Source organism: Gobio gobio (assembly GCF_949357685.1).
Source record: "Gobio gobio genome assembly, chromosome: 23".
In the NCBI taxonomy this organism is placed as follows: Eukaryota; Metazoa; Chordata; class Actinopteri; order Cypriniformes; family Gobionidae; genus Gobio; species Gobio gobio.
Window position 1 is genome coordinate 11797421 of NC_137119.1, and position 27187 is coordinate 11824607.

The window sequence follows — 27187 nt, forward strand, 5'->3', positions numbered from 1 at the left end:
GATCACAGCAGTGCACAAAACAACTCAATTAAGTCCAAAGGCTAACTATTACAATATCATATTTTACCTCACATTTAGAAAGAATGAGCATTTCTTTTATTTTTCGAAATTATGCAATTTGAGGATGTTTGAGCGATCTTTTCCGTCTCACTATATTCAGTCAGAGCAGCAGAGGGTGCTCACTGACAGAAAACAGGCGTTATGAGTTTAATGAGTTAATCAGAATATACATACTTTATGACATATGCTGATGCAAAATTCCGGTATCAACAAAAGCCCTATTCGCATGGGATTAGTATTATCTGGGGACCTCGTGTGATTTAGAAATTACCCCCCCACATCTGAATTTTGCGTGGCGCATTCGCACAGGATAAGCAATGCCAGTGATTTTACTCGTATTTACTGACTTATCTCCCGGATATGATGTCAAGACTTGTAAATGTTTTTCCGTTATAGATATAGCTGTATGATATATCATAAACAACAGTTCCTTATCGCGTACTGCTATATGTTATAGGCTTGTTGCGATAGTCGGTGTTACACTGGTTACATCACTTTCCCACCGTCGTTTTGATTTTTTACAGTAATACAAATAATTTAGTTCAGTTAGAGAACAGACATTACAATTAAAAACTGAACTGAGCACAGACCAGCAGCAGGAATCAGATTTCATTTATCACAAGAGTGAGGAGTGGACAATATGACAGCGGAAGATTTGGTTTCAAAGCTAAATGTAAAAGCACCCATATAAGCGAGCTTGTCATTGTTCTGTTGTGTTTTTGTGTTTTTCATTAAGAATAATATTGAACACACCTTTCAAACAATTCGCTCCCAAATTGGCTCTAATTCTAAAGTGTGCACAGCCGCACAGGCATTTCGAAATCTCCACGAAATATGGATAAAAATGCGCACAGGAAACATAAACCAAATCATCAAATCACAGGGTGCATCTAAATCAGCTCCCTAGTTCAGTATTCAGGGCACTGATCAGGACATAAGTCAATGTGCTGACTCCCTGATCAGTGCCCTGACTACTGAACTAGGGAGCTGATTGAGACGCACCCACAGAGATGCCGATTCGCACGGGATTAATATTATCACAGGACCTCTGTGTTCGGCTAAATATGGTAGGTCATTTGCAGGGGAATTTTTACTTAACAAATTACAGACATAACCGATTCACACGGGATTAAGATCACAGACAATCGCCGCAATAATTACAAATTACTAGAGGTCACCAGGTAATACTAATCCAGTGCGAATAGGGCTAAAGGCACAGGGAAGAGACAGATGAAAAATTAAACCAAATATAATCATACATGCTTTGTCTAAGTTCTTCAAGCAGTCGGGTATTTTCTATAATCATATGCATATATATATTATGGCAATGGATAAGTAGCTTTTAGCACCGCATAAATATATTTCTGCCTCATACTTTGATCAGAATCCCCATCGGATCGCAATCGGAAGTTATTTCACTCACTCGCTGGTGTCTGAAAGTGAGTTTTGAGCTAAAAATGATTTTAAATGTCTTTAATGTTGAGGTTAGCTGCTATCCTGATATGAAAACATTGGAAATGAGCAGCGGTGTTGACTCTCAGACTCCGCTTCTGTTCATGACCACTCTTTGAACCAAGGTATTTGATGGGCCAAAAAGTGACAGACAGTGAAACGCGACTGGCCCTGGCACGCACTAGCATGCTCGCTTTTGGCCCGACAGTGGAAACATGCCTACCTTAGCAAACACATCTAAAAAAGGATTTCAAAATTAAATAAATAAATAATGGAATAAAAGAAAGCAGCTGTACTAATACACACCGTAGGCTCCTTATCACCCTCCTCAGTGAAGAACCAGTCGTACTGCAAAAGAAAACACCAGACTGCATTCAGAATTATTTCACCAATGTTAAAAAAATGTGACAATTACATTTACGTGACATGTAAGAAAGTTACAGAGTACTTTCTTTTTGCATGAAAAGAATGAAGAACTCACATGCTGAATGAGCGTTTCTACAATCTTGTATTGGTCTGGCATGTGTGTCACCATGTGAGTCATATTGTCTTCAGATGTTCTCACAAGTGTTGGGCCGAACACAATGGCCAGATTCCGTGGCTCCATCTGACACAATGATAAATGAGCAAGATGAGACATTTCTCCCTTTTCATATATGAAAAACAAAGAGAGTGTTCACACACATTATTGTGTTCTGTTGGTTGTTGGTTCCTGGTCTTGTTTTGTATGATGTACATTATTATACAGTAACTCTAAAAATTACTTTCCTTTTTGGTTGAAGTCACCAAGCCCTTTTATTTTTCAGCTATCCTCTCCGATCAATTTTGGTCCATAAAATCAAGTCCCACCACTTTTCAATATCTTATTTCACTCATACAATAAAATAAGTAGCAAAAGTAAAAAAAAAGAGCTTGAAAGTAAATCCCTCATCACTGAAAATCTGGCAGAAAGCTTGCAATCTAAAACATGCCTCGAGAGCCCTGTATTATGTGTTCTTTTCCATTCTGTTGCACGTCATCTTGTTGTTTTTGAACGGAATCGCACATTCTGTGTGTACATCCCAAAATTGTTTTACCTTGTTCTTTTCGGAATGATCAGCCACAGTTTTGAGATGTGCCGAGAGGAACTTCAGTGTTTCATAATGATGATCAGGCAACTCGTGAAGCTGAAGAACGAGAGGTTTATTCCATAACATACAGAGTGTTTATTACCACTATAGACACATGTAGTTATTGAGGCAAATTTCTGCTTACCAGTCTCTTGAGAACTTTGAGTCTCTCTACAGGATCCTCTATTCGGTTGGCATCAATAAAATCTGCATACTTCTCTATAGAGGCCAGATCATGAAGGAACATTATTTCAGCTGTCAGGTGTTGAAATAGCATGTGTATCTCACTCACAGCCACTAGATGGCAAACTATACAATTAATGTTGAGCAAGAGAAAAACATACAAATACAATATGAGTCATAAAGAGCCTCAAGCAAGGGAATTCCAACAAGGACTTTTACCATTAGTGAAGAGGGGTTCAGGAAGTTTCCTGAAGAAGGATTTGAGTAAACTGCTGATCACATTCAAGTCCTTCCATTTCTGTCCAGGAATAGAGAATGTATTACAAAAGTAGAGGAAGAGGAAAAAAGACCTCAAGCAAGAAGCAGAGAAAATGTTACAGACACTTGAACTGGACAGAGACAGATATATACACTCACATCATCCTGAATATCAATGTCACCCATGCCCTTGTTATTGAGCTCTTCCTGCATGATGGAGATGGCAGCATTATTTCCTGGCACTCTGTAAATGCCTGTGTATTCCAGTCCTCGTTCTTCCACCAGGTTACAGCACACTTCAACTATCAGAGGAACAAACTAAAACACACAAAGTACAGTCACATACCTGCAAAGCCAATATAAACCCCAGAGACGGCACGCCATATAAAAGTGTGCTGCTTACATAGACAAATATGACTCCAAAATCAGCAGTACGAAAAACATATCAGTTTCCAAATGCAATTATGTTCATCTCACAAACTTAAGTAAACAATTACTTTTTAAACATTATTAAACACCTACAGCTAAAAATATCACAACTGTAGAGAGCTCACTCCCTTGTGAAAAAAAGTGTTTAATTGTACTGAATGTGCATTTGTAGTGTACTTCAAACCTTAAATGGTCATGCAACCCTAAACCAAATTCATATTTAAAACTGTACTTGCAGATATATTAATGAAATTAAAGGTCACTTAAGTGTACTTTAAGAGAATGCACTTTCATGACTGTTTCTTAAAAGTTAAGTACACTTTCTAATAATGTCAAATTAAAAGTTTTACTTATATTTTAAATCATTGTTTTAATAATCATTTGTCACACTTTAAAGAAGTACACTTATTTTGATCTGTTGACTCATATACTAGAGCACATGCAAAGTGCTTCATTATAACTGTTGTGTTATTCTATATTACATTTAAAGGGTTAGTTCACCCAAAAATGAAAATTATGTCATTAATTACTCACCCTCATGTCGTTCGACACCCGTAAGACCTCCGTTCATCTTCGGAACACAAATGAAGATATTTTTGTTGAAAGCTGATGGCTGAGAAAGGCCTCTGATAGGCCTCCATTGGCATTCAGTACATTCACACTCCCAAGACCCATAAAAGGTACTAAAAACGTCGTTACAAAGTACATCTCACTACAGTGGCTCTACAATAATTTTACGATGCGACGACAATAGGTTTTGTGCGCCAAAAAAAAATCAAAATAACGCCTTTATCCAACTTGTTATTGTCTTTCGTGTATGCCTCGGACGTGAACTCACAAAGAATCACGACGCATGCGCGAGAATATTACGCAGATCCGGCGTTCGGACACATGACCCAGAAGCGATTTGTTTACAAGCAGAGGAAGACGCGCCGTATCTAAGCTGTTGCATTCTACATTGATCGTGCTTTAGGTCTCGGCGTAGTGCTCAAAATGGGGCTAAAGTGTGCATTTCATGGATTCCCGAATGCCGGCGCTACGTCATATTCTCGCGCATGCGTCGTGGTGCTTCGTGAGTTCATGGCAGAGGCCAAAACGGAAGACAAGAACAAGTTGAATAAAGTCGTTATTTAGAATTTTTTTGCGCACAAAAACTATTGTCGTTGCTTCGTAAAATTATTGTAGAGCCACTGTAGTGAGATGGACTTTGTAACAACGTTTTTAGTGCCTTTTATGGGTCTTGGGAGTGTGAATGTACTGAATGCCAATGGAGGCCTATCTGAGGCCTTTCTCAGCCATCAGCTTTCAACAAAAATATCTTCATTTGTGTTCCGAAGATGAACGGAGGTCTTACGGGTGTCGAACGACATGAGGGTGAGTAATTAATTACATAATTTTCATTTTTGGGTGAACTAACCCTTTAAAGTACTAAATTGCAAATTGTAATTACAAATATATTTAATAAAATATAAAAGTTTCAATAGAAATGTCATTGAAGTATATTTTAGTTCACCATAAATGCTTGTCAGTACATTTGACAGTACACTAATCATATTTCAGTGACAATATAATTGTGAAATTACATATAAAGATGTACTTAAGTGTCTAAAATTCAGCTAATGGTATTTAATATAAATGTAAACTATAATATTAATTTAATTGCAATTAACACACTATTATGGAAAGTTTTCAAAACATTACAATCAGTTCACACTGAATATTCTTTTAAAGAATATTATTTCAGTAGCATGTACTATTTAAAAAAAAATATATGCTAAAGTGTACTTATATTTCACAAGGGACAGTTTTAGAAAGTCATTGACATCAACAATGCCAAGTGAAACAGTGAGAGAAAGAGAGAGGGTGTTTTTTTGCAGTCTTACTCTGTTGTTCAGAGCTGGAGGACAGTCATCTAGTCTTACTCCAAATGTGACTCCAGGAGACTGTTTCTTCTCAAATGGCTTTCTCATCAGTCCAGGGATGCCCTTCCTCCACGTGCCCTTATCCTTGGGTGGGCTGGTTTCATCTATTTATAGACAACCATAATAATATGTGTTACAGAAACATTAGCACTTCAAACCTAGGGAGCTTATATATACCTCTATACCTTCTAAATACCTTCTAAGGCAGCATCCTACTCAGGAAAGGAAACTCATAACATAAATTACTGATTTGCAATTCTCACAAAGACAGCAACTCAGTTGATAGTCATTCAAGTGCACAACACAAAGAGCAGTAATCACGACACGGCGTGAATGCAGCATGAGCTTGTTGTTTTGGTTCAGGAGGAACTGTAAAAGGTGGCTGCTGTTTGTTTGTCTGGCTACAAAAATGGCCTTACAGAACGCGCTGAGGACGTGTGATGTCTGCGTGAGCAGGTGCGCGGAGGTATAGAAATACATATGTTGACAGGCAGGTAGGACATCATATCGGACCGAGCATGCGGACCGTACGTAATGATTGGACAAACATTTTTTGGTCCTGAGACTTCCGCCGAAGATATACACTTTTTTATATTTATACCACTTCTATTATTGCTTGCAATCAGGATGTGAAGAGAGTTTCAACCAGAATAACAAAAAGTGTTTATAAAAACAATTGCCTACCCTACCTTTAATAAGCGAAAAAGTACTTAAAGCTGCAGCAAGCGATTTCTGAGAAACACTGTTGATATTTGTTATCATTTTCACGTCCAGCGCCACATTGTTTAAATAGCAAATGCACTCGCTCCCATCTGTTCACCCATGGGCGTGCTGGTCTGAAATCGAGGTGTGTTCAGGTGAATTGTTGGCGCGTTGCTATTTTGAGAAAACTGAAAACAACTGGCCATTGACCAACAAAAACCTGATCTAAAGTCAATAGCGCAGTATTTTTTGTGTTATATAAAGGGTGCGTTAGTGATATGCACCTATAGGTGGGTGCACAACGCGCGTACACTCTGCTTATTACACACACAGGGATGCACACAAACATTTTTAAATATTAAAAATAAAAGGATTCCTCTCTGGAGAAGCATTCAGTCTTTCCGCTTGCAAATTCCACCATGGCAGGTAAATAGCGAATCCGCCATGGTACAACCCTTTTGGACCATGCACCTGGCACACCGACCACTTTTTTCCATCATTAAACTAGAAAAAGTGGATTCGGACACTAAGTCTAAGTGCACCTGCGCCATGTGCTTCAGACCATGTGCTCAGATCATTAAAATAGGGCCTGATGTGAAGGGCCGAAGTGAAGTAAAATAATGCTTCGCAAAAAAATAAAGTGAATACGATGAACAAACAAGGAAGAACAAACATTTAAAGGGTTAGTTCACCCAAAAATGAAAATTCTGTCATTAATTACTCACCCTCATGTCGTTCGAGACCCGTAAAACCTCCGTTCATATTCGGAACACAAATGAAGATATTTTTGTTGAAAGCTGATGGCTGAGAAAGGCCTCCATTGGCATTCAGTACACTTATACTCCCAAGACGGATAAAAGGCACTCAAAACATCGTTACAAAGTCCATCTCACCACAGTGACTCTACAATAATCTTACGATGCGACGACAATAGTTTTTGTGCGCAAAAAAAATCAAAATAACACCTTTTTCCAACTTGTTACTGCCTTCCGTGTGTGCCTCCACGACGCATGCGCGAGAATATGACGCAGATCCGGCGTTCGGACAGATGACCCAGAAGTGATCTGTTTACAATCAGAGGAAGACACGCGTATCTCAGCTGTTGGATTCTACATTGATTGTGCTTTAGGTCTCGGCGTAGTGCTCAAAATGGGGCTTAAGTGTGCATTTCATGGAATCCCGAGCCCCAGCGCTACGTCATTTTCTCGCGCATGCGTCGTGGAGGCACACGCGGAAGGCAATAACAAGCTGGATAAAGGTGTTATTTTGATTTTTTTTTGCGCACAAAAACTATTGTCGTCGCATCGTAAGATTATTGTAGAGTCACTGTGGTGAGATGGACTTTGTAATGACATTTTAAGTGCCTTTTATCGGTCTTGGGAGTATAAGTGTACTGAATGCCAATGGAGGCCTAACTGAAGCCTTTCTCAGCCATCAGCTTTCAACAAAAATATCTTCATTTGTGTTCCGAATATGAACGGAGGTCTTACGGGTCTCGAACGACATAAGGGTGAGTAATTAATGACAGAATTTTCATTTTTGGGTGAACTAACCCTTTAACATACAGTACACAAGAGTACATACATACAAGCAAGAGATTGTTGTTAGTCGTCAGCAGCACATCAGCTCCAGACAAACAATGACACCCAAAACTGTCCTGTTACTATAACTATGAACTACTATATAACTATGAATAAAATACAAAGAATCCAGAGTTAGTGCCCTTTATGCTGTTACCTTTGTGCATGGCTTTCCTGTCCTGGTCCTTGTTTGGTGAGTGAGGGCTTGTGGCTTTATTCTCCCCCTTACCACCCAGTAATGTCTGCCTGATGCTCAGGGACTGACGGGAGGCCTTGGGTGAGGCTTCTGTCTTACTGCTGGTTGGACTGCAACATATATAATCCGAGTCAAGCTCTAGAAGAGGAAGAAGTCTACAAAAAATGGATGGGAATTCTTCCTGCTTACCTCATCAGAGTGTTGTACTCCTTTATTTTTCGGTTGATGAGGTCTGTGCTAGTAACAGTTGCATTCTACAAAAGGAAGAAGGAAACAGAGAGAAGCCAGACAAAAGTGAGGGGATGAAATGGAAGAGTGGAATCCCCAAACACACCAGAGGGCTTGTGGATAACCCTATGCTATCAGAAGAAGACACCCTACACTAAAGATTCCGTGTTTTTTTCCTCAAGAGTTACTATTTCTTTCCAAAAAAGCCCTAGGTTATGTTCAGCTATTGTAAAAAGGATCTTTAAATAGAGCCTTTTTCTGTGATTCATGAGGAAATCCAAAACATCCACCATATCAATATCAGGTACTAGACCTGGATAGACTTACCCCGCACCACTCACGTCACTAAACGAAACTGCAAAAATGAAGATTGTTTAATAAAAAAAAAAGGTTTCCCATCTGCCTTAAGCTATATTGTTTTTATAGTGTTGTCTAGCACACTTGGGCAAACATCTGAGCGTTCAAAGGCAATTAAGGGATTAAATATTGGTTGGTATTGTTCTGTTAAGATATTTCAATGTTGATTGGTTTTGTTTTAAGCGAGAGTAAGCCATTTTTAAACAGTTTTAATGAAAATATGTTTAGATGTTGCAGGTGAAAATTCTGAAAATGTCTAAAAAGATTGATGCTCATGCAACACAAGTGAGCGTTTAAAAGTAATGAATGGACCTAGAGAATCGTTGGTTTTGTTCAAATCGAGAGTATAAAATACTCAAAAAGCATCAGTGAAGATACAATCGCTGTCTTGTGAAAAATAGCCAGTTAAGGAGTTTGATGTGAGTTTAAGGGTGTTTTCACACTGGGCAAGTTTGTTGTGGTCCAGGTATGAGTGTGATTGTTCCCGGCGCTCCTTGCAGCATTGGTCTGGTTACAGACTTGATTCTATCGAACCCTGGTGCATTTGCGTTCCTTTTACGTCATCATTACGTCATTTGTTCCGCCCCTCTTCCACTGTGATTGGATGACTGGGTAAAAAGTGACAGTGATGAGCACTGCGTTTTACCCAAAGTTTAAATTCTTCAACTCTCTGCAACTGGAAAAAAGGCAGGGCGCTCAGCACCTCGTCATAATGCTGCTGTTTTAAAAAACAATTGGAAAAATACGCTAGCCTTGGCAAAAAATGCTTTGGTGGACACAGGGCCTAAGGCTCCCCTCTGACAAAACTCTCAACAAATGTTTAAACTCTGGATTCAGAAAGAAAAACTTCCAAGCATCCAAGTCAGACGTAACACAATTGGGATAGTAAAGATGTAAGTAATTTAAACACTGAAGTATGAATTCTGAAGTCACCAACTGAATGCCTGGTACTGCTCCTTTATGAAAACATATGAATTGAATTTGCATTTTGAAGGAAAATGTGTGTTGTGATTACTGATCATTCACCTCTTCATCCAAGTTGCTGTTCTCTTGAATAACTCGGATCCAGGACAACATTTCCTCTCGATCTTCCGCCTGGAACAAGTATTCAAAGTCTGATGTCGTCAGCCGAAGGACATTCTTCCGTTTTGTGTCACTGTAGGAGATGTCAATCAGACAGGCTTTGACGCTGATTGGCAGAGGCTCTTCTTCGATCTGGGAATTGGCGTTGGTTTGTCCGTCCCTCTTATCTTTGTACAGGTAGAGGCAGTGCCCACGAAGCACAGCGTAGACCGGCTTCCATGACCGCATACCACTGCCAACACGCTGTAGAAAAGATGGCAGAATTATGAAAATATGATTGAATGAGCCATGTTTGATTAAATAACTGATTAATCCTTTATTATTATTATTTTCGGTTTCAGTTTTCAGCCTAGTAAATCCTGATTTGTACACCCTTATTTGTGGTAAAATCACTATAACCCACAGTCTTATTGTTAGCTTATTGTTTAAAGTCGCGTTTCCACCGTGGGAACTTTCCCCAGGAACTAGGGACTTTGGGGAGGTACTCTGTGTGTTTGGACCACAGGAACCAGGGTCTAAATAGTTCTGGGCTAAGATTTCCCCCTCAAAACGGTCATGCTTGCGAGGTAGATTTTTTTTCAAAGTTCAAGAACTTGGGCGCTGAACCTCCTGATTGGTTCATGCAGCATTTTATTTCAACCTAAAAGTCTGCTGCGGTGTGTGCAGTAAAAGTTGTTTGCTATTCGAATCAACAATGGAGTAAAAAAAAAAAAAAAACAATGGATGGACTGACGGCGAGGTTCAGGCTTATATGTGGAGGACGAAATCCAGTGGGCTCTGGAAAGTCACGCACAGTCCTACGTCACTGGACTAATCTTCACAGTACTTTAGACCGCGATGGAAACGCAGAGAGCAGCAAGTCTGGAGAAAAAAAAAGAGTTCCTGGGACAAATTGTTCCGGGTCATTTAGGTGGAAATGGGGCTTAAATGTACCACATATTGTACGTGTTTTAACCTTTCAATCTGCCTGAGTGGTGTAAAAGATGACAAGAAATTTTAAGACAACATCTCTGGCACTACAGCATTACTTTGGCCAGCATTAAATGTTCCTGAATGCCTGCCAGCCATTCTCATTCATTTAGAGACTCGTTTCAACACGTTAACAATATGTTTGACAAGTACTCCTACAGCAACACAGACCAGCATGCTAAACACTTTCATTCAGTACTTGGACCCAGAACAAGAGAAAACATGAATGTGAATTTTGTCGTTTAGTGGTGTTGTACCTTGCCCTTCTCGGAGTTCAGCTGCCGAAAATGAAGCGGACCCTCCTTTGTGGCATCAGTGAAGACATCTGAAGTAGAGTCTCTCCTAGAGCCAGAGTCCTCAGAGGACCTGTCAACAGCCTGAAACACAGCAAACATGGATCAGCCTGCTGTACAATTCATCTTCTTTGACAGCTGCCACTGAAAACCCTATGAGGATCACTGAGTTCAATAGCTGAACTGAACAGGACATCAGATTATTAGATGACAAGCAATGCTACAGGCAGAACATAATTAATTATGTTTAAAAAATGAAATATTGATACCATGTGTTAATACTACACAAATGATCATATCGTAAATAATCCAGCGCCAGTAACTAGTTGCCACTCCAAACTAGTAGGTGGCAGTATTGCACCTTAAAGCTGGATACCACCCATCATAAGATGGAAAAAAAGAAGACGATGCGGTGTGCTGCTACAGTACTAATGTCGCATAAAATCATGTCTGAGGAGATTACAGACGAGAGCAAGACTCTCTACCCACATTCGAGAAAAGTTAACTTGCTAGTGTAAAAGTTTTTTAGACTTGGGAAAGACTGTACTCTTTTGTATAGTTATAAACTTGTTATTATAAACTTGGTTACAAACTCTCTGCGTCTCACTACACTGATAATTCGAGTGTGATTCACTGACGATAAAAGAGAAAATAAACAATATTAAAGATACATTTTTTCTTTTAGCCACTCTAGTTCACACATGATGCATCCTTGTATGACTTGTCTGTATATGTACAGATGCAGACTGACATGTTTGTCACAACTAGACTCTGTTCCATTCAGTTGCACAACCTCTTCGTTTTTTGAATGCAGGAGCATGTCCAATGTGGATGGTTCTACACTCATTGCGTGCTAACAGGTGGGACTATGAAAAACATGAATGTGACACTTGCACTTTTCTGATAGAAAATCCCTTTATTGCAGAATTTACGCACGGATCAGGGTGCATGATTAACTTTTTGTTATAATTAATGGCAAAATTATCAAGGTCACACTTTAGATTACGGTCCAATTCTCACTATTAACTAACTATTAACCGACTTTTGCCTCAATTAATTACTGCTTATTAATAGTAAGTAAGGTAGTTGTTATGTATTGGGTAGAGATTAGGGATATAGAATAAGGTCATGCAGAACAAGACATTAATGTGTGCTTTAGAAGTACTAATAAACAGCCAATATCTTAGTAATATGCATGCTAATAAGCAACTAGGTAATAGCGAGAATTGGACCCTAAACTAAAGTGTTACCATTATCATTAAATTGTCAGTCTTAATGTTAGCTGGAGATCAGGCTTTATCTAGAGTGTTAACTAATCATAATGCAGTTAGTGTGATTCTTAGTAATTTATTATCTCTATTACAGTAGTCTCACCTTTCTAAGGCCCTTGAATCCATGGGTGTGTTTAATCGACCGCCTGTACAGACACAGTAAACACAGAGGTCATATGATGTGAGAGGCAGCAATGGAAGCCGGTTGACTTTTCAACCTTGTGCTCACTGTACTTTATAAAGTAGTGTCTGTAAACTTACCCTCTTCCTTCTTTGTAATTATCCAAGCCCTCATCGAAGGATCTGGAGCGCTCTGTTTTAGCTCCAGAATCTGATTCCAGAATTGTGAGTCGTAAAGAATCTAGGTGGAGATATGGGTGAATTCATAGTTAAAAAATGAGTTTTTGATGTCAGTGAGATATTGTATGTGTTGGCAGAGATGTTCCTCACCCTGGTCATGGGACAGCTGTCGGCGTATTACAGGAGAAGGGGAAGTTGGACTGGGTGGGATGGTGGTGATGATAGGAGTGCTGGAAATCACGGCAGATGCAGGAATGTGTGTGGTATCATGGTCATTACTGGAGCTTGACGGCTCATCTGATGACAACAGACATGAGACATTTATTTTTGTAGTATATTGCATGGATTGATGTAGTCCAATAGACACAACCAAATCAGACAGTCTAGAGGAAACTTGCTTACTCATACAGCAAGTGAGCAATCCTTAAATTGATAAGCCTCCCACGCCTTTTCATACACAGACTGTAGAGTAGATGGGTTGCATCACTGGATAAAATATTACTAGTACATTTTTAACCACAGGATTTTAATTTCCTGTTGTTTGAGTTTTAGGTCACAACAATCATCGCTCTCTTTGCAGTCCCTGTGTAATACACTAATCAAATGTATGATGCAAAAATAACAAGGTTAGGTGTTTTTATTTGCATTAGAATGCCTTGAAAATGCCAAACACATAGATAGTCAACCAAACCCAACACAATCTACCAAATTAAACATAAACCCTACCATAACAAAAGTCTTATAAAACACAAAGCAATCCCAAAACAAAACCAAATTATATCAAATGAACTTAAAAACAGAGTCTACCTAACAAAACACATTCTAAAAAATCAAACATTAGATTGAAAGAGATTAGAGTTTCAGGAACTATTCCAAAAAAGGGGAATCTTTGAGCTAGATTCTACTGGCATTTTCCATTACTTTCTCATATCACTTTACTGCCCTCTTGTTTGTTTGAGGTTTCCGAGCTGTGGATGAACTGGAGGGAGTGGGAAAGTGTCAGGGAATGGCAGTGGAAGTAGTGGCTGCCTTGGGTGGAATGTGTCAGTATGTCACATTATGTGTGCCCCTGTGGACTATGATGTCATGTCCTATCACTGTACTGGTGTATATTACAATTTGGAGATGCTCCCAGGGACTGACCCATGCACTTCACAAACACTTTGAGATACAACACTGTCTAGTTATGTACATATCAAAGCCCATAGCACATTCTATAATTAAATGTGCAGGCTGGTAGAGTATGGAACTGTATCTTGAGAAGCACAACCATTTGTGATGACCAATCAACAAATTCTACTTCATGTAGGACATACTTGAGGAATCTATGTCTGTAATGTCTAGAAATGGGCCAATATTGTGAGGATGACCAATGATTCGAAAGACACCTAAGAAAACACTGTGTTTTAATCTCTCTCTCTCTCTCTCTCTCTCTCTCTCTCTCTCTCTCTCTCACACACACACACACACTCACACGCACACACACACACACACAGAAATATTAACAGAACTAAAATTACTCATCACTCATCTCTGCCAACTTTGTTTACATTGGGTTGAGCTGTTCATCCTGCTGTTATTACTGTTAACATCATAAAACCCCAATGTTGTACACCACTTGATCTAAAGCTCTCTATGCAAAGCCTGGGCCATTAAGGATGCAGAAACAGTGAGGCCTTTAATATGATTTATCTGAGCAATAAAAAACAAATTCATCCAGACCTGCCCAAGTGTGGCAGCACAATGACTGCTTTGTGTAAAAATAGGGAGATAAAGTTCAGATGTTTAGTTTACTCTGAATAATATAAAACAGTAAATATTGAGACAAAGCATTTTCCCCTGTGTCCCATCAGCTGCTTAATATTATAAACAGAGATACAGCAGGAACACGTTCTAAGAATCGCTTTGCTAAAGCCAAAAGAGATGCAACTGGCATGTGCAAATCCCCTTTCGTCTGAATTTTTATATGAATTTGAAAGATGCTTGAACAACAGGACAAAAGTATTTGAAAGTAAAGTAACAAAAATACATTACAACATGTTAACCTTATCAAAACTTATCTCCTTTCAGGGTAGACTGAATGGTTACTATAGCAACAGAATCTGTGGTTGTCTTAAATAGTTGAAAAAGCCTCTCACCAATGAAGGGAATGGAGTCCAGGGAGTCATCAAGGTTGCTTGAAAAGGAGGTTTTACACTGGTCTCCTAGTTTCCTCATGTGCATTTCGCGTCGGGTATTGTTAGTCAGCCAGCATGTTTTGGAGACTGCAGGTGGTTCTGTCCCTCCCTCTGTCTCATTCACTGCCAGAATGTAGGAAGGGTGGCGGATAGGTTGAGATCCAGACTTCTCCCTCAGAACCACAACTACAGTGGCATTTGGACCCTCGATACCTTCCACCACCTTCTCAGTGGGGGGTTGTGGTTCTATGTACCTTGGCTGCTGAGGAACTGTTCCATTACTGGTCAGTATGGGCTTGGATCCACCCTGCTTTGTTCTATTGGGTTTAGTGGCGGCAGAACAAGAAGAAGAGCGACCTCCACGGGCTACCTCTCGGACAGGCTCCTGAAGGCTGTCAGCCCGCCCCCTAGGCTGTAACTGCTTTGCATTGTGGGTCATGTGGTTGGCAGTGAGTGGTGTTCTTTGGTCTTTGATGGAGCCTGTGTTGGAACTACCAGTGATGTGGCCTTGTATTGATGCCAGGGCAGAAGCTATATAAGAAGCAGCAGCAGTGGAGGGGTCTGAGACATAATTTTTTGCAGGCAGCAGTGAGGGTCTGTTTATGGAAGGTGCAGAGGTGTTACCCAGGCTTTCAGCTCTGGAGGTAAGCAATGAATCCGTACCTCTACTGAAGAGAGGGGTGATAGGCAACCCTGGGTAACTGCCCCCTCGTCTGTCTGGGCTAAACACACCCTGTGTTCTGTGAGGCGCCGTGCGCAAGGAAGAAGACTGCCTGCTTGCTCTCGCCTCGTCCCCTCTGTGCATGAGTAACCAATCCTCTGTCTCAGTTCTGCAGCATGCCTGCCTGTCCAACATGGATGTTGCATTTTCATTCTGTCTGCCCAGACAGTCACAAGAATATGCTCTCGGTTTCTGGATACCTGTGGGGGCTGACGGGAGGGCATCTTGGGAAGCACTGCGAGGCCAATTCTCTGCTAGGGCAGTCCGTTCTGCATCACCAAGCCTCTCCTGAGAAACGCTACGCAGAGGCAGCACAGTGGATACCTGATAACTCCGATCATGTGAGGCGCTCCTCCGTCTCTGCTGTGATCCAGAAAAGCCCCGTGAGGGCGTAGCTGTTGTTGACGCACTCTTCTGCTTGCTATATCCGCCTGTACTTGATGGGGATGCCGCTCGCAGACTGTCCAGGCGTTCCTGAATAGTTCGAGAGCCATACATGTAGAGCCGTTTGTTGTCAATGTACTCCTTGTAGGTGGTGTAGTTCCTCCAGTCAATATTCTGGTGGGGGGAGCAGGGGGAGGGAGTGGCTGGTGGAGGAGATGGTGTGTAAGGGGTGGGAGAGGTGGCTGATGGGAAAGATTCTGCAGTTTTGGTAAAGGTATGTCTGTGGGAAGATACAGGCTTCGTGTCTATGCAAGTCTGTGCAGTTCTGGGGGTAGTGTCGGAGAACCCAGTGGGCTCTGCAGTTCTGTTGGGCTTGTGCTGTGATTGTGCTGCCTCAGTTGGAGATGAAGTGACATGGGCTCTGGACCTGTTAAAGCTTGGGTCTGTTGAAGCCGCATTCTGGTTCTCCTCCATCCTGTGGCAGGGACCAGCCCACGCCACATGTGAAGTTTGATCCGTTGTTTCAGGTGATGCTACCATTGTCCTAAAATTCTCATTAAATACACGCACAACAGTTTGGGTCTTAGGGACCTGAGAGGTTTGAGATGGGATAGGAGAAGATACAGGGATATCAATGCGGCAGCCTATGTCAGGCTTGTGGCATCGATTTGCTCCTTGTCTGGTTCCACATGATGTCTCAGCAGAGCATGATGGCTCTGACACCTGTGCCATGGCCAAGGCATTGGGCTCTATCCGTGGGTAACATATTGGGGGCGGCTCGGGGATGTTCTGGGCATTTCCACTATATGCCTCATTTCCTTTGAGGTATGCATCTTGAGAATAGGCCTGAAAAGAAGGGACATTTTATTAAATATAATGAATGACTGACATTACATGCACTAAACAAATACCGAAATACAATTTTTTTTATTACAAACATGTTTAATGTTGTATCAAATGTCAATTTTTTTTACTACTTTACTATTTATCTAGTAAATTACAGGGGGCAGGTTGACCCCGATTTCTTTCTCTAAGTTTAAATGCAGCCCAGGAAAAGTGAGAGAGGGGAAAAGGTCAAGTAGCCAGGCTCAAATGCCTTTAACCACATAGAGGGATTAGGTATCAGAGGCTTACCTACCTTTAGCTGAGAAGAGAGAGCAGTGCGCAGACAAGAGGAAAAAGCAAGAGGAGGGCAGCCTTTCAACGAGCACTCTACAGACGTTAGTAGCTGCTCTGTTATCATCTTACAAAGTCAACAGCCAACTAAAATCCTTTAGGTCTAAACACTACACTCTGCTCCGGAAATTACTCCATTTACAATGGGCTCTCTTATCCCAGGTTAATATATAAAGTTATTTCTGCCTCAGCTGTCTCAGTGTGCATTTGATAGAGCTCAGGCAATAATGAGAGTATAGACGTGATAGCTGGACTTTTGACTCTACACCTGAAGTGTCGAGTTACACAGACATATCCCTCCCTCTCTCTCTTTCCCTGTCTGCTCCACCCCTTCTATGGAAATAAAAATGACTCACAAGGCAACAAATATTAAGGTGCCTTAAGCCAATGGAATATATTAGGGGCAAAATGTGTTGTGTGATTGACATATGCTGTACCCGAGCTTGCAGTTCTTAAGATAGGTAAAGACTGGGATTTTAACAAACATTACAGGTACAAAGGGAGATGTAATACACATGCACTTTCATGCAAAGAAACTTAACCACACTAGGGCAAAATTACATAACAGAAGAGAGGGAGCAAGTGACAGGTTTAGCTCCTTCTTACCAGAGCTGTGATATCCCTGGAGAACTGCAGTCGGAAGTTTAGATTGACAGCGGGGAAAACAAAGGAAGAAAGAACAGGAAAAAAGAGCAATGGTGAGAGAAGATGACAAGAGCTCTACAGGTACACCAGAAGCAATCAGCCCCTACTCCAGACAGTGCTGCTGTCATTCTAGTGCAGGATAAAGCACACTATAAATACACACTGCAGCAGAAAGAGAGAGAGGGAGAGACTATTGGAGGGTTGCCAGTCCAACACCAGAGATGAACCAGACAGAGGAGGACACACTTGAGATCAGAGGGGGACAACTGCTGCTCTTTCCAGAGTGATCCTGCAGCTTTCAACCAAGTAAAACTTCCACACACAAACTCACAGTGGCCAACATCTTTCTCTTATGCCTCCTTTCTCTTTCTCTGTGGTTAATTTCCACCCACACACACTCTTAAAAATAAAGGTTCCAAAAGGGGGCTTTCCCAGCGATACCATAGAACGATTTTTGTTTTCGCAAAGAACCTTTCAGTGAACAGTTCTTCAAATAACTTTTTTTTTACTACTATAAATAACCTTTTGTAATGGAACGTTTCCATTGATGTCAAATGTTCTTTATGGAACCATCCATGCCCAAAAATAATCGTTATTATTAAGAGTGAGGTGACTGTCCACACAATTAATTCTGGTCTATTCAGATGGCAGCTTCAGTTTATTCTTTTCCTACGTTGTGTGTATGCTCTTTGGACATGTTTACACCTGATATTAAGAAGGTGATTCAATTACAAGTGGTCAGCTAAGACACATTGCTCTCTATATTGGGTAGTAATACAGGTCTCAGATGTGTCTTCTGTGACCACTTCCACAATGGATTTCGAGGGGAGGGTCTAAAACATGAAATAAATAATAGAACTGCTAAAAAATATAATGTCCATGATTTTCTCAAACAAAAAACTTTTTCCTTTACCTGCTTGTTTCATGATGTCACAGTGTTTCACAGTCAAAACATGTGCTTTGCAAGGTGCTGCTTTGGATCTGATCACCTGCATGCTTTGCATACATTACTTGCCGTTCCCTGAAGTCCATTACACATCTTCTGCCTATGATTCCAAAGCACACATGGTAATATGATCCTTTTTTCTGCCCCTACTGCACCTACACCCATTCTACTAAATCTAGTTTTTCATCGGCATCATCATAAGGCAATTCTAGACAACACATACAGTATATATATATATATATATATATATATATATATATATATATATATATATATATATACTGTATGTGTTGTCTAGAATTGCATCATCATAAGGCAATTCTAGACAACACATACAGTATATATATATATATATATATATATATATATATATATATATATATATATATATATATATATATATATACTGTATGTGTTGTCTAGAATTGCCTTATGATGATGCCGATGAAAAACTAGATTTATATATATATACAGTGAGGAAAAGAAGTATTTGAACACCCTGCTATTTTGCAAGTTCTCCCACTTAGAAATCATGGAGGGGTCTGAAATTGTCATCGTAGGTGCATGTCCACTGTGAGAGACATAATCTAAAAAAAAAAATCCAGAAATCACAATGTATGATTTTTTAAGTATTTATTTGTATGATACAGCTGCAAATAAGTATTTGAACACCTGTCTATCAGCTAGAACTCTGACCCTCAAAGACATGTTAGTCTGCCTTTAAAATGTCCACCTCCACTCCATTTATTATCCTAAATTAGATGCACCTGTTTGAGGTTGTTAGCTGCATAAAGACACCTGTCCACCCCATACAATCAGTAATAATCCAACTATTAACATGGCCAAGACCAAAGAGCTGTCCAAAGACACTAGAGACAAAATTGTACACCTCCACAAGGCTGGAAAGGGCTATGGGGAAATTGCCAAGCAGCTTGGTGAAAAAAGGTCCACTGTTGGAGCAATCATTAGAAAATGGAAGAAGCTAAACATGACTGTCAATCTCCCTCGGACTGGGGCTCCATGCAAGATCTCACCTCGTGGGGTCTCAATGATTCTAAGAAAGGTGAGAAATCAGCCCAGAACTACACGGGAGGAGCTGGTCAATGACCTGAAAAGAGCTGGGACCACCGTTTCCAAGGTTACTGTTGGTAATACACTAAGACGTCATGGTTTGAAATCATGCATGGTACGGAAGGTTCCCCTGCTTAAACCAGCACATGTCCAAGCCCGTCTTAAGTTTGCCAATGACCATTTGGATGATCCAGAGGAGTCATGGGAGAAAGTCATGTGGTCAGATGAGACCAAAATAGAACTTTTTGGTCATAATTCCACTAAACGTGTTTGGAGGAAGAAGAATGATGAGTACCATCCCAAGAACACCATCCCTACTGTGAAGCATGGGGGTGGTAGCATCATGCTTTGGGGGTGTTTTTCTGCACATGGGACAGGGTGACTGCACTGTATTAAGGAGAGGATGACCGGGGCCATGTATTGCGAGATTTTGGGGAACAACCTCCTTCCCTCAGTTAGAGCATTGAAGATGGGTCGAGGCTGGGTCCTCCAACATGACAATGACCTGAAGCACACAGCCAGGATAACCAAGGAGTGGCTCTGTAAGAAGCATATCAAGGTTCTGGCGTGGCCTAGCCAGTCTCCAGACCTAAACCCAATAGAGATTCTTTGGAGGGAGCTCAAACTCCGTGTTTCTCAGTGACAGGCCAGAAACCTGACTGATCTAGAGAAGATCTGTGTGGAGGAGGGTGCCAAAATCCCTCCTGCAGTGTGTGCAAACCTGGTGAAAAACTACAGGAAACGTTTGACCTCTGTAATTGCAAACAAAGGCTACTGTACCAAATATTAACATTGATTTTCTCAGGTGTTCAAATACTTATTTGCAGCTGTATCATACAAATAAATAGTAAAAAAAACATACATTGTGATTTCTTGATTTTTTTTTTAGATTATGTCTCTCACAGTGGACATGCACCTACGATGACAATTTCAGACCCCTCCATGATTTCTAAGTGGGAGAACTTGCAAAATAGCAGGGTGTTCAAATACTTATTTTCCTCACTATATATATATATATATATATATATATATATATATATATATATATATATATACACACACACCGATCAGGCATAACATTATGACCTAATATTGTGTTGGTCCCCATTTGCTGCAAAAACTGCCCTGACCCGTCGTGGCATGGACTCCACTAGACCCCTGAAGGTGTGCTGTGGTAGATGTTAGTCCTTTACGTTGCAAGGTGGGGCCACCATGGATCGGACTTGTTAGTTCAGCACATCCCACAGATGCTCGATTGGATTGAGATCAGGAGAATTTTGGAGGCTAAGTCAACACCTCAAACTCATTGTTGTGCTCCTCAAACCATTGCTGAACCATTTTTTTCTCACTTTTTCATGGCAGTGAGCATTATCCTGCTGAAAGAGGCCACAGCCACCAGGGAATACCGTTTCCGTGAAAGGGTGTACATGGTCTGCAACATTGTTTAGGTAGGTGGTACGTGTCAAAGTAACATCCACATTGATGGCAGGACCCAAGGTTTCACAGCAGAACATTGCGCAAATCATCACACTGCCTCCTCCGGCTTCCATTCCTCTGTGGTCCAGTTCTGATGCTCACGTGCCCACTGTTGCCGCTTTCGGCATTGGACAGGGGTCAGCATGGGCACCTTGACTGGTCTGCGGCTATACAGCCTCATACACAACAAACTGTGCACTGTGTATTCTGACACCTTTCTATCAGAACCAACATTCACTTTTTGATCAATTTGAGCTACAGTAGATCGTCTGTTTGATCAGACCACACGGGCCAGCCTTCGCTTCCCATGTGCATCAATGAGCCTTGGCCGCCCATGAACCTGTCGCCGGTTCACCTCTAATAATATTATCCATAAATATATAACTAATAATATTATCCATATATATAACTAATAATAATATCTAAAAGTAACTATGATAAAATTGTTCAATCTAATACAACTTTGTGTGATATGATATCTATCTCTACTGGAATCAATTGTGAGATCCCATGAAGAGCGTAATTGGTATGAGGAACATAGCTGCCTTAGAGGGAAGATGCCTATGCAGATAGTAGAAGACGTAGGTTTTGGAGGAGAATTTGTTACTAGAACTTCTTCCTGTTAGCTGAAATAACAAGCATGAGTGTCATTCCTAAGTCTTAAACTCCACACTGGATGGACTCATAACTGTCATATCACTAAGTGCCCGAGGGATCCACGGTGGAATATGATTTAATGTGGCTGGCATGTAACAGCCTGAGATTTGGAGTTCTGTCTGGAATGTGCTCGGATACGGGGGTGGCATTACGTCCCTAGTTCTAAGGAAAACCTCATTATAGCTGAATTCAAAATAAGCACACACACACACACAGGCGCCATCACGCTTCTCTGCTCCACTGGATCACTGAACTCTGCCTGGAAGAGCATCTTCACCGAACAAACTGGTGCCATCTGTCTCCACTGCTCTGCTTACCTTCCAACAATTCCTTTTGCTTAAGTAATTTCATCCATTCTCTATCCAGAAAACTTAAAAAGCCTCACATCGTTTGACCACAACACACACATACCAATAATTCAATGTTAAACTTGAAAGGACATTACTGCCCACAAAATAAAAAATAAGAGTGCGAATGAACTCGAATTTTCATGGAGAAAAATTTAACTGACCAAAGATAACTAGCCAATACAAGGGCGAGAGAAAGCCTGAAGATTAATCTTTTTTTTTGTGCAAGAAATTAAGATTTTTTGTGTCTGTGAGAAGTAAACCCATGAGAAATAAAAACCTACCAGCTGTAAAATGTCTTCATCTTTTGGCATCACGCAGAGCTCCAGAGATGTTTCACTGCAAAGAAACATTTAAAAAAATCTTAAATGAAATATCTCAGACGAAGTCATGACTACAGTTACGAGTACAGTGTTTGTTTGATATTCAAGAACAAGGAAGGACTGCTAGCTGTGTTTATACCAAATTAAATTATGTAATAAAGAGCATATTCATTAAACTTTCTCAAGGATTAAGAGATTTATCAGGAAGACTACAGATAATCAACCCACAAAATGAGCAAAAAGGGAGCATATGGATAACAGAGAAGCAATTATTCCTGGATAAAGTATCATATAAAATCAAATTTAGGTTAAAATCAAAATCTACAACTAGTTAGTAAGTCATATCCTTAACCATCAGGCTACATCCCCCCTCAGGGGCTGGAGAGTTGCAACATTACCTGTTCTGAATAAGGGCGATTACTTGGGAATACGTCTTTCCGATGATGCTTTCTCCGTTGACTTTTACAATGCGATCCCCTGTGGGAAGGAGAAACAGGAAAAGAACCAGATGCTATAGTTTAGTTTAGTAAAAAACGTGCTTTGAAATCTAAATGCAGGCTTATAAGGTCTTTAATGAACCTCTAAGGAACTGATGATCCACATGATGCCGTGGTAAAACATTTTTTTTATACAGATTTAGACAGGAATTCAGAACCAGGGAGTGTATGTTTGTTCAGATTTGTTGACCGATGTGCACTGAAGATGAGATTCACAGGAAAACAGTCAGAGTGGGCCAGCAGCGAGATATTGTGGATAATTGTGGGAACATGTGTTTTGGAACCTCCCAAAAGTCTGTCCACTGAGACCAACATAGTAATAACTTCTCAATGTGTCTTTGGGTCCAGGCTGATCACACTTATGTAACACTTCAGCTGCTTATGAAGAAGACCTGCCAATTCATTTCGGATGCTGGCTGATGGTATGACCTCTTGCCTGGTTTACCTCCAACTGTTTAGCAGTGATGCCCTCATGCATCAGTGAGCCCAGATTTATGTCTTAAGGGGGCTGACAAGCAGGATGTGTGGTCTATCTGTGCTATTTTTAAGTTTGCTAGTGTACATATGTGTCAGATGGATGTATTTGGATGTTCCATTTTTAAAGTGTCCTATTATGCTATTTTAAAGGTTCCTAATTTAGTTTTGGAGGTCTCCTACAATAGGTTTACATGTATCTAAGGTCAAAAAGTAATATACATACTATTCTTAGAGCCTACTCTGCTCTGATTGGTCAGATGGCCTAGTCTGTTGTGATCTACCGCTTACAGCTAGCCTGACAAGCCAGACCCACGTCAAGATGTTGGATCTGGGAGCACACCATTGGCAGGGCTCAATCCGAGGGGCGGGATAAACGGTTGTCTTTCAAATTCCCTCTGCACGCAATAGGATAGAGCTACAACCAACCAGAGCTATGAAGAAGGTGAAACGAGCTAGTTGATAGATTAAACTTTTGCCGTATCTGGTCGGCAAAACTCAGAACACATCTTCCTTTTTTAAGAATAACTTCAGTGCCATCCTTTGTTATTTTCTCAAAGAAAAGCTTAACTCCAAGTCTTCCAGAGTTGCGGTCAAAGCCGATTCGAAACACCGCTGTTCGGCAGCTTCTTTGTTTTCAAGTAGCATGCGGAACCGCCGCAACTCTGCCGTCATTATGTTAAGCCGGCCCACCGACTCTATACACGATGTGATTGGCCTGACTAGAGTTTGGTTTTTCCAGCTCGCACGCCAACAGAGTTGCTAGACGCCCTGGCTGCAAATTATATTTGCTGCCGCTAGGGTGCGTCTAGATTTCAAGGCTAGCTTACAGCACATGTCAGAAACAAAATGCCCATTACTATATCTGTATTTTAGTTCCGGAGGCTTCCTCAGCACTTGCATCACAGTGATACGAACAGTAACAATGGCGTCAGTCCTCATCCTTTGGGAGTGCATGCAAAGTGTATTTGCTTTCACAGCGCAGAAAACAGCGTCTTCTCGACAAGTCGAAAACACAAACCGAACTATTCCAGTCCTCAACTACAACAACAGGTCAAAGTATACGTTGTCTGTGGGCAGCCAATGAAGACCATAGGCTGGCATTATGCAAATTTGTTACAAACCTTTGTAGGTTCGAGCAGGATATACGGCTGGAATTAATGATGACTCGATCCAGGCAGTTCTTTTTGGGACACAATAACTCAAATTATTGTGCACTTTAATCTTTGAAACTTTAAACTCCGATAAACTGGATGCTCCGATCCATCTTTTTCGCCTTCTATATAACGATACCTGGGATTCAGTATTGGCCGATACTGAGTACCGATCCGATATTAAAATAATAATAAAAAAATGTGCTGAATTACCTAATAAACTGTATGCCTCATTGTGTGGAAGAGACTGGGATCATTCTTTTGTGCAAGGTATCAGGCTTGACTTAAACATTACTTTCCTTACTTTATAAAATAATTGTGTACCGGTCCAACAACTGTAAACAAACCAATAGCATCACTAACTTCACTAGTAGACATTCAAAATAAACAGGAGTCAGGCTCTTGACGTTTTGTCATGTATGACTCATACGTTCATGAAAAACAGGTACATTTTTATATACAAGTATAATAATAGGAACATTGAATCATTTTGGAGAGAATTTCATCATGTTGACTGTAGTTAACAATCACAACACACAGTCTGAATAGAGAATGATTGACAGCCACAGCGGAGGGAAGCATTCATGTGAACTTGAATTTAATGACTTAAATATTCAACTGTACCTCACATTAAACTATGGTAAAGCTTCAGAACACTTGATATATGGTGCACAAAAAACTTTATGGTGTTTTTTAAAGTTTTTGTGCCTTTTGTGGGGCTTAACAATAACACAGAATAGTACGCACAATATCGGATTTGGATCTGCCTGGTCTGGTCGCTATCCGATCCGGCAAAAATGGCAGTATCGGAGCCGACACCTGATTTGAGTATCGGATCGGCAAATCCCTACTTAAAACAGACCGTTTATATTCGCAGTTATATTACACACTACACGAAAGGTAAAACCTGAAAAAGCACTTTAAGATGGTATAATAGTTAAATATTTTCAACAAAATCTCACCTGGTGTACAACTCACCAATGTTATTTTTAAAACAATGGATTAGGGGTGTCGCAATATACCAGTATTGACGATAACTTTGATATTAAAAAAAATAATAATATATATATATATATATATATATATATATATATATATATATATATATATATATATATATATATATATATATATATATATCTATATATATATATATATATATATATATATATATATATATATATATATATTTATATATATATATAATCTATATATATATATATATAATCAACCAAGATGGCGGCGCGAGTAGATCGCGAGGCTCAGGTTCTCTCCAGATTCTGCAATTTTGCGGTATTTTTCTTGTTCATCTCGGGTCTGTTCATACAGAACAGTTGTGCCTTTACAACGTACACCCGCTGTGAGCTTTTGGATATTGGTTTGCGAATTTCCGACAGTTTTATGGACAATCTTCGACTCCTTCCTGAGATCGCTAGGACGCCCGAGGCGATGCGCTCTGCCCGGCCGGGCGGAAGTGCTAGAAGGCGGCGCTGTGATCGTAAACAAAGGCGGGGTAAGCGTGGAGGACTAAGAGCTAAGCTAAGGCTAACTCCTTACCGGCTCTCTTTACCCAGCATTTTCCTTGCCAATGTACGATCGCTAGTGAACAAAATGGAGGAGATTCGACTCAGCATCACACACAGTAAGAAACTTTTGAACTGTAACGTCCTAATCTTCACGGAAACCTGGTTAAACAGCGGAATACCGGACACCGCTATTGAGCTAGCGGGACGCCACACACTCCGGGCGGATAGAACACTAGATGGCTCCGGTAAAACCAGAGGCGGTGGATTGTGCATTTACATTAACAAAGCCTGGTGCACAAACTCTGCTATTGTTGGGAGTCATTGTTCAGCTAACCTTGAGTTTCTCATGGTTAAATGTTTACCCAGACCCAGAGCTGTCTCTTTACTGAACTCAAACCCCCGTTGATCCACTTCCCTCATAAACTGCTAACTCTCCTACCTCACATCTGCCTTCACTTTGTTATTTGCACTACCGACTCTTTATTACAGTAACAACTGTTTATTTATGCATTCTGCACTACCATATCTTAACTGGATTATGCTCATTTGCACTGCCGACTGTATTTATAGTACCAATGTTTACATTTGCATTTTGCACCGTACTTCTAACTGTAATATGCAACCACTTTCCACTGCACTTTTACACTTTTTTTCGGATAGCTCTGTCCATAATTTATTGCACTACCTTAATCCACTGCTATATTCCTCATCTTGCCGAACATATTATTGTATACCTCTAACTGTAAAAATTCTGTTTAAAGTACTAGCCATCTGTATATTATATTCATAGTACATATTCACCTGTAAATTCTGTTTATAGTAATAGCCATCTGTATATTAATTCACTGTACATACTCACCTGTAAATTCAGTTCTGTTTATAGTAATAACCATCTCTCTATTTATATATATTTATCTATATTCAGTATATTTCCACGTCCTGCACTTATGCAACCATTGTATATCCTGCACTTGCTGCTATTGCACTTCTGGTTAGACCTAAACTGCATTTCGTTGCCTTGTACTTGTACTTGTGTAATGACAATAAAGTTGAATCTAATCTAATCTAATATATATATATATATATATATATATATATATATATATATATATATATATATATATATATATATATATATATATATATATATATATATATATATATATATATATATATATATATATATATATATATATAAAAATCTCAACCACCATCGATGTG

At 40.1% G+C, this 27187-nt stretch overlaps 1 protein-coding gene across 3 annotated transcripts in view; it reads right to left on the bottom strand.

Annotated features, from left to right (window-relative positions):
* arhgap21a (Rho GTPase activating protein 21a) overlaps nucleotides 1-27187 on the bottom strand; it is a 136351-nt gene that overhangs the window by 8322 nt on the left and 100842 nt on the right. For all 3 annotated transcript variants that reach the window (XM_079806793.1, XM_079806794.1, XM_079806792.1), the window contains 18 exons: nucleotides 22714-22792; nucleotides 22277-22331; nucleotides 17457-17480; nucleotides 14531-16520; nucleotides 12543-12689; nucleotides 12354-12453; nucleotides 12196-12238; nucleotides 10786-10905; nucleotides 9503-9802; nucleotides 8081-8145; nucleotides 7853-8001; nucleotides 5375-5517; nucleotides 3222-3380; nucleotides 3024-3102; nucleotides 2767-2840; nucleotides 2589-2678; nucleotides 1994-2119; nucleotides 1819-1860 (listed from right to left, as the gene is read on the bottom strand). In XM_079806793.1, coding sequence (XP_079662919.1) covers nucleotides 1819-1860; nucleotides 1994-2119; nucleotides 2589-2678; nucleotides 2767-2840; nucleotides 3024-3102; nucleotides 3222-3380; nucleotides 5375-5517; nucleotides 7853-8001; nucleotides 8081-8145; nucleotides 9503-9802; nucleotides 10786-10905; nucleotides 12196-12238; nucleotides 12354-12453; nucleotides 12543-12689; nucleotides 14531-16520; nucleotides 17457-17480; nucleotides 22277-22331; nucleotides 22714-22792 — 3785 coding nt within the window. The remainder of the gene's footprint in view (nucleotides 1-1818; nucleotides 1861-1993; nucleotides 2120-2588; nucleotides 2679-2766; nucleotides 2841-3023; nucleotides 3103-3221; nucleotides 3381-5374; nucleotides 5518-7852; nucleotides 8002-8080; nucleotides 8146-9502; nucleotides 9803-10785; nucleotides 10906-12195; nucleotides 12239-12353; nucleotides 12454-12542; nucleotides 12690-14530; nucleotides 16521-17456; nucleotides 17481-22276; nucleotides 22332-22713; nucleotides 22793-27187) is intronic.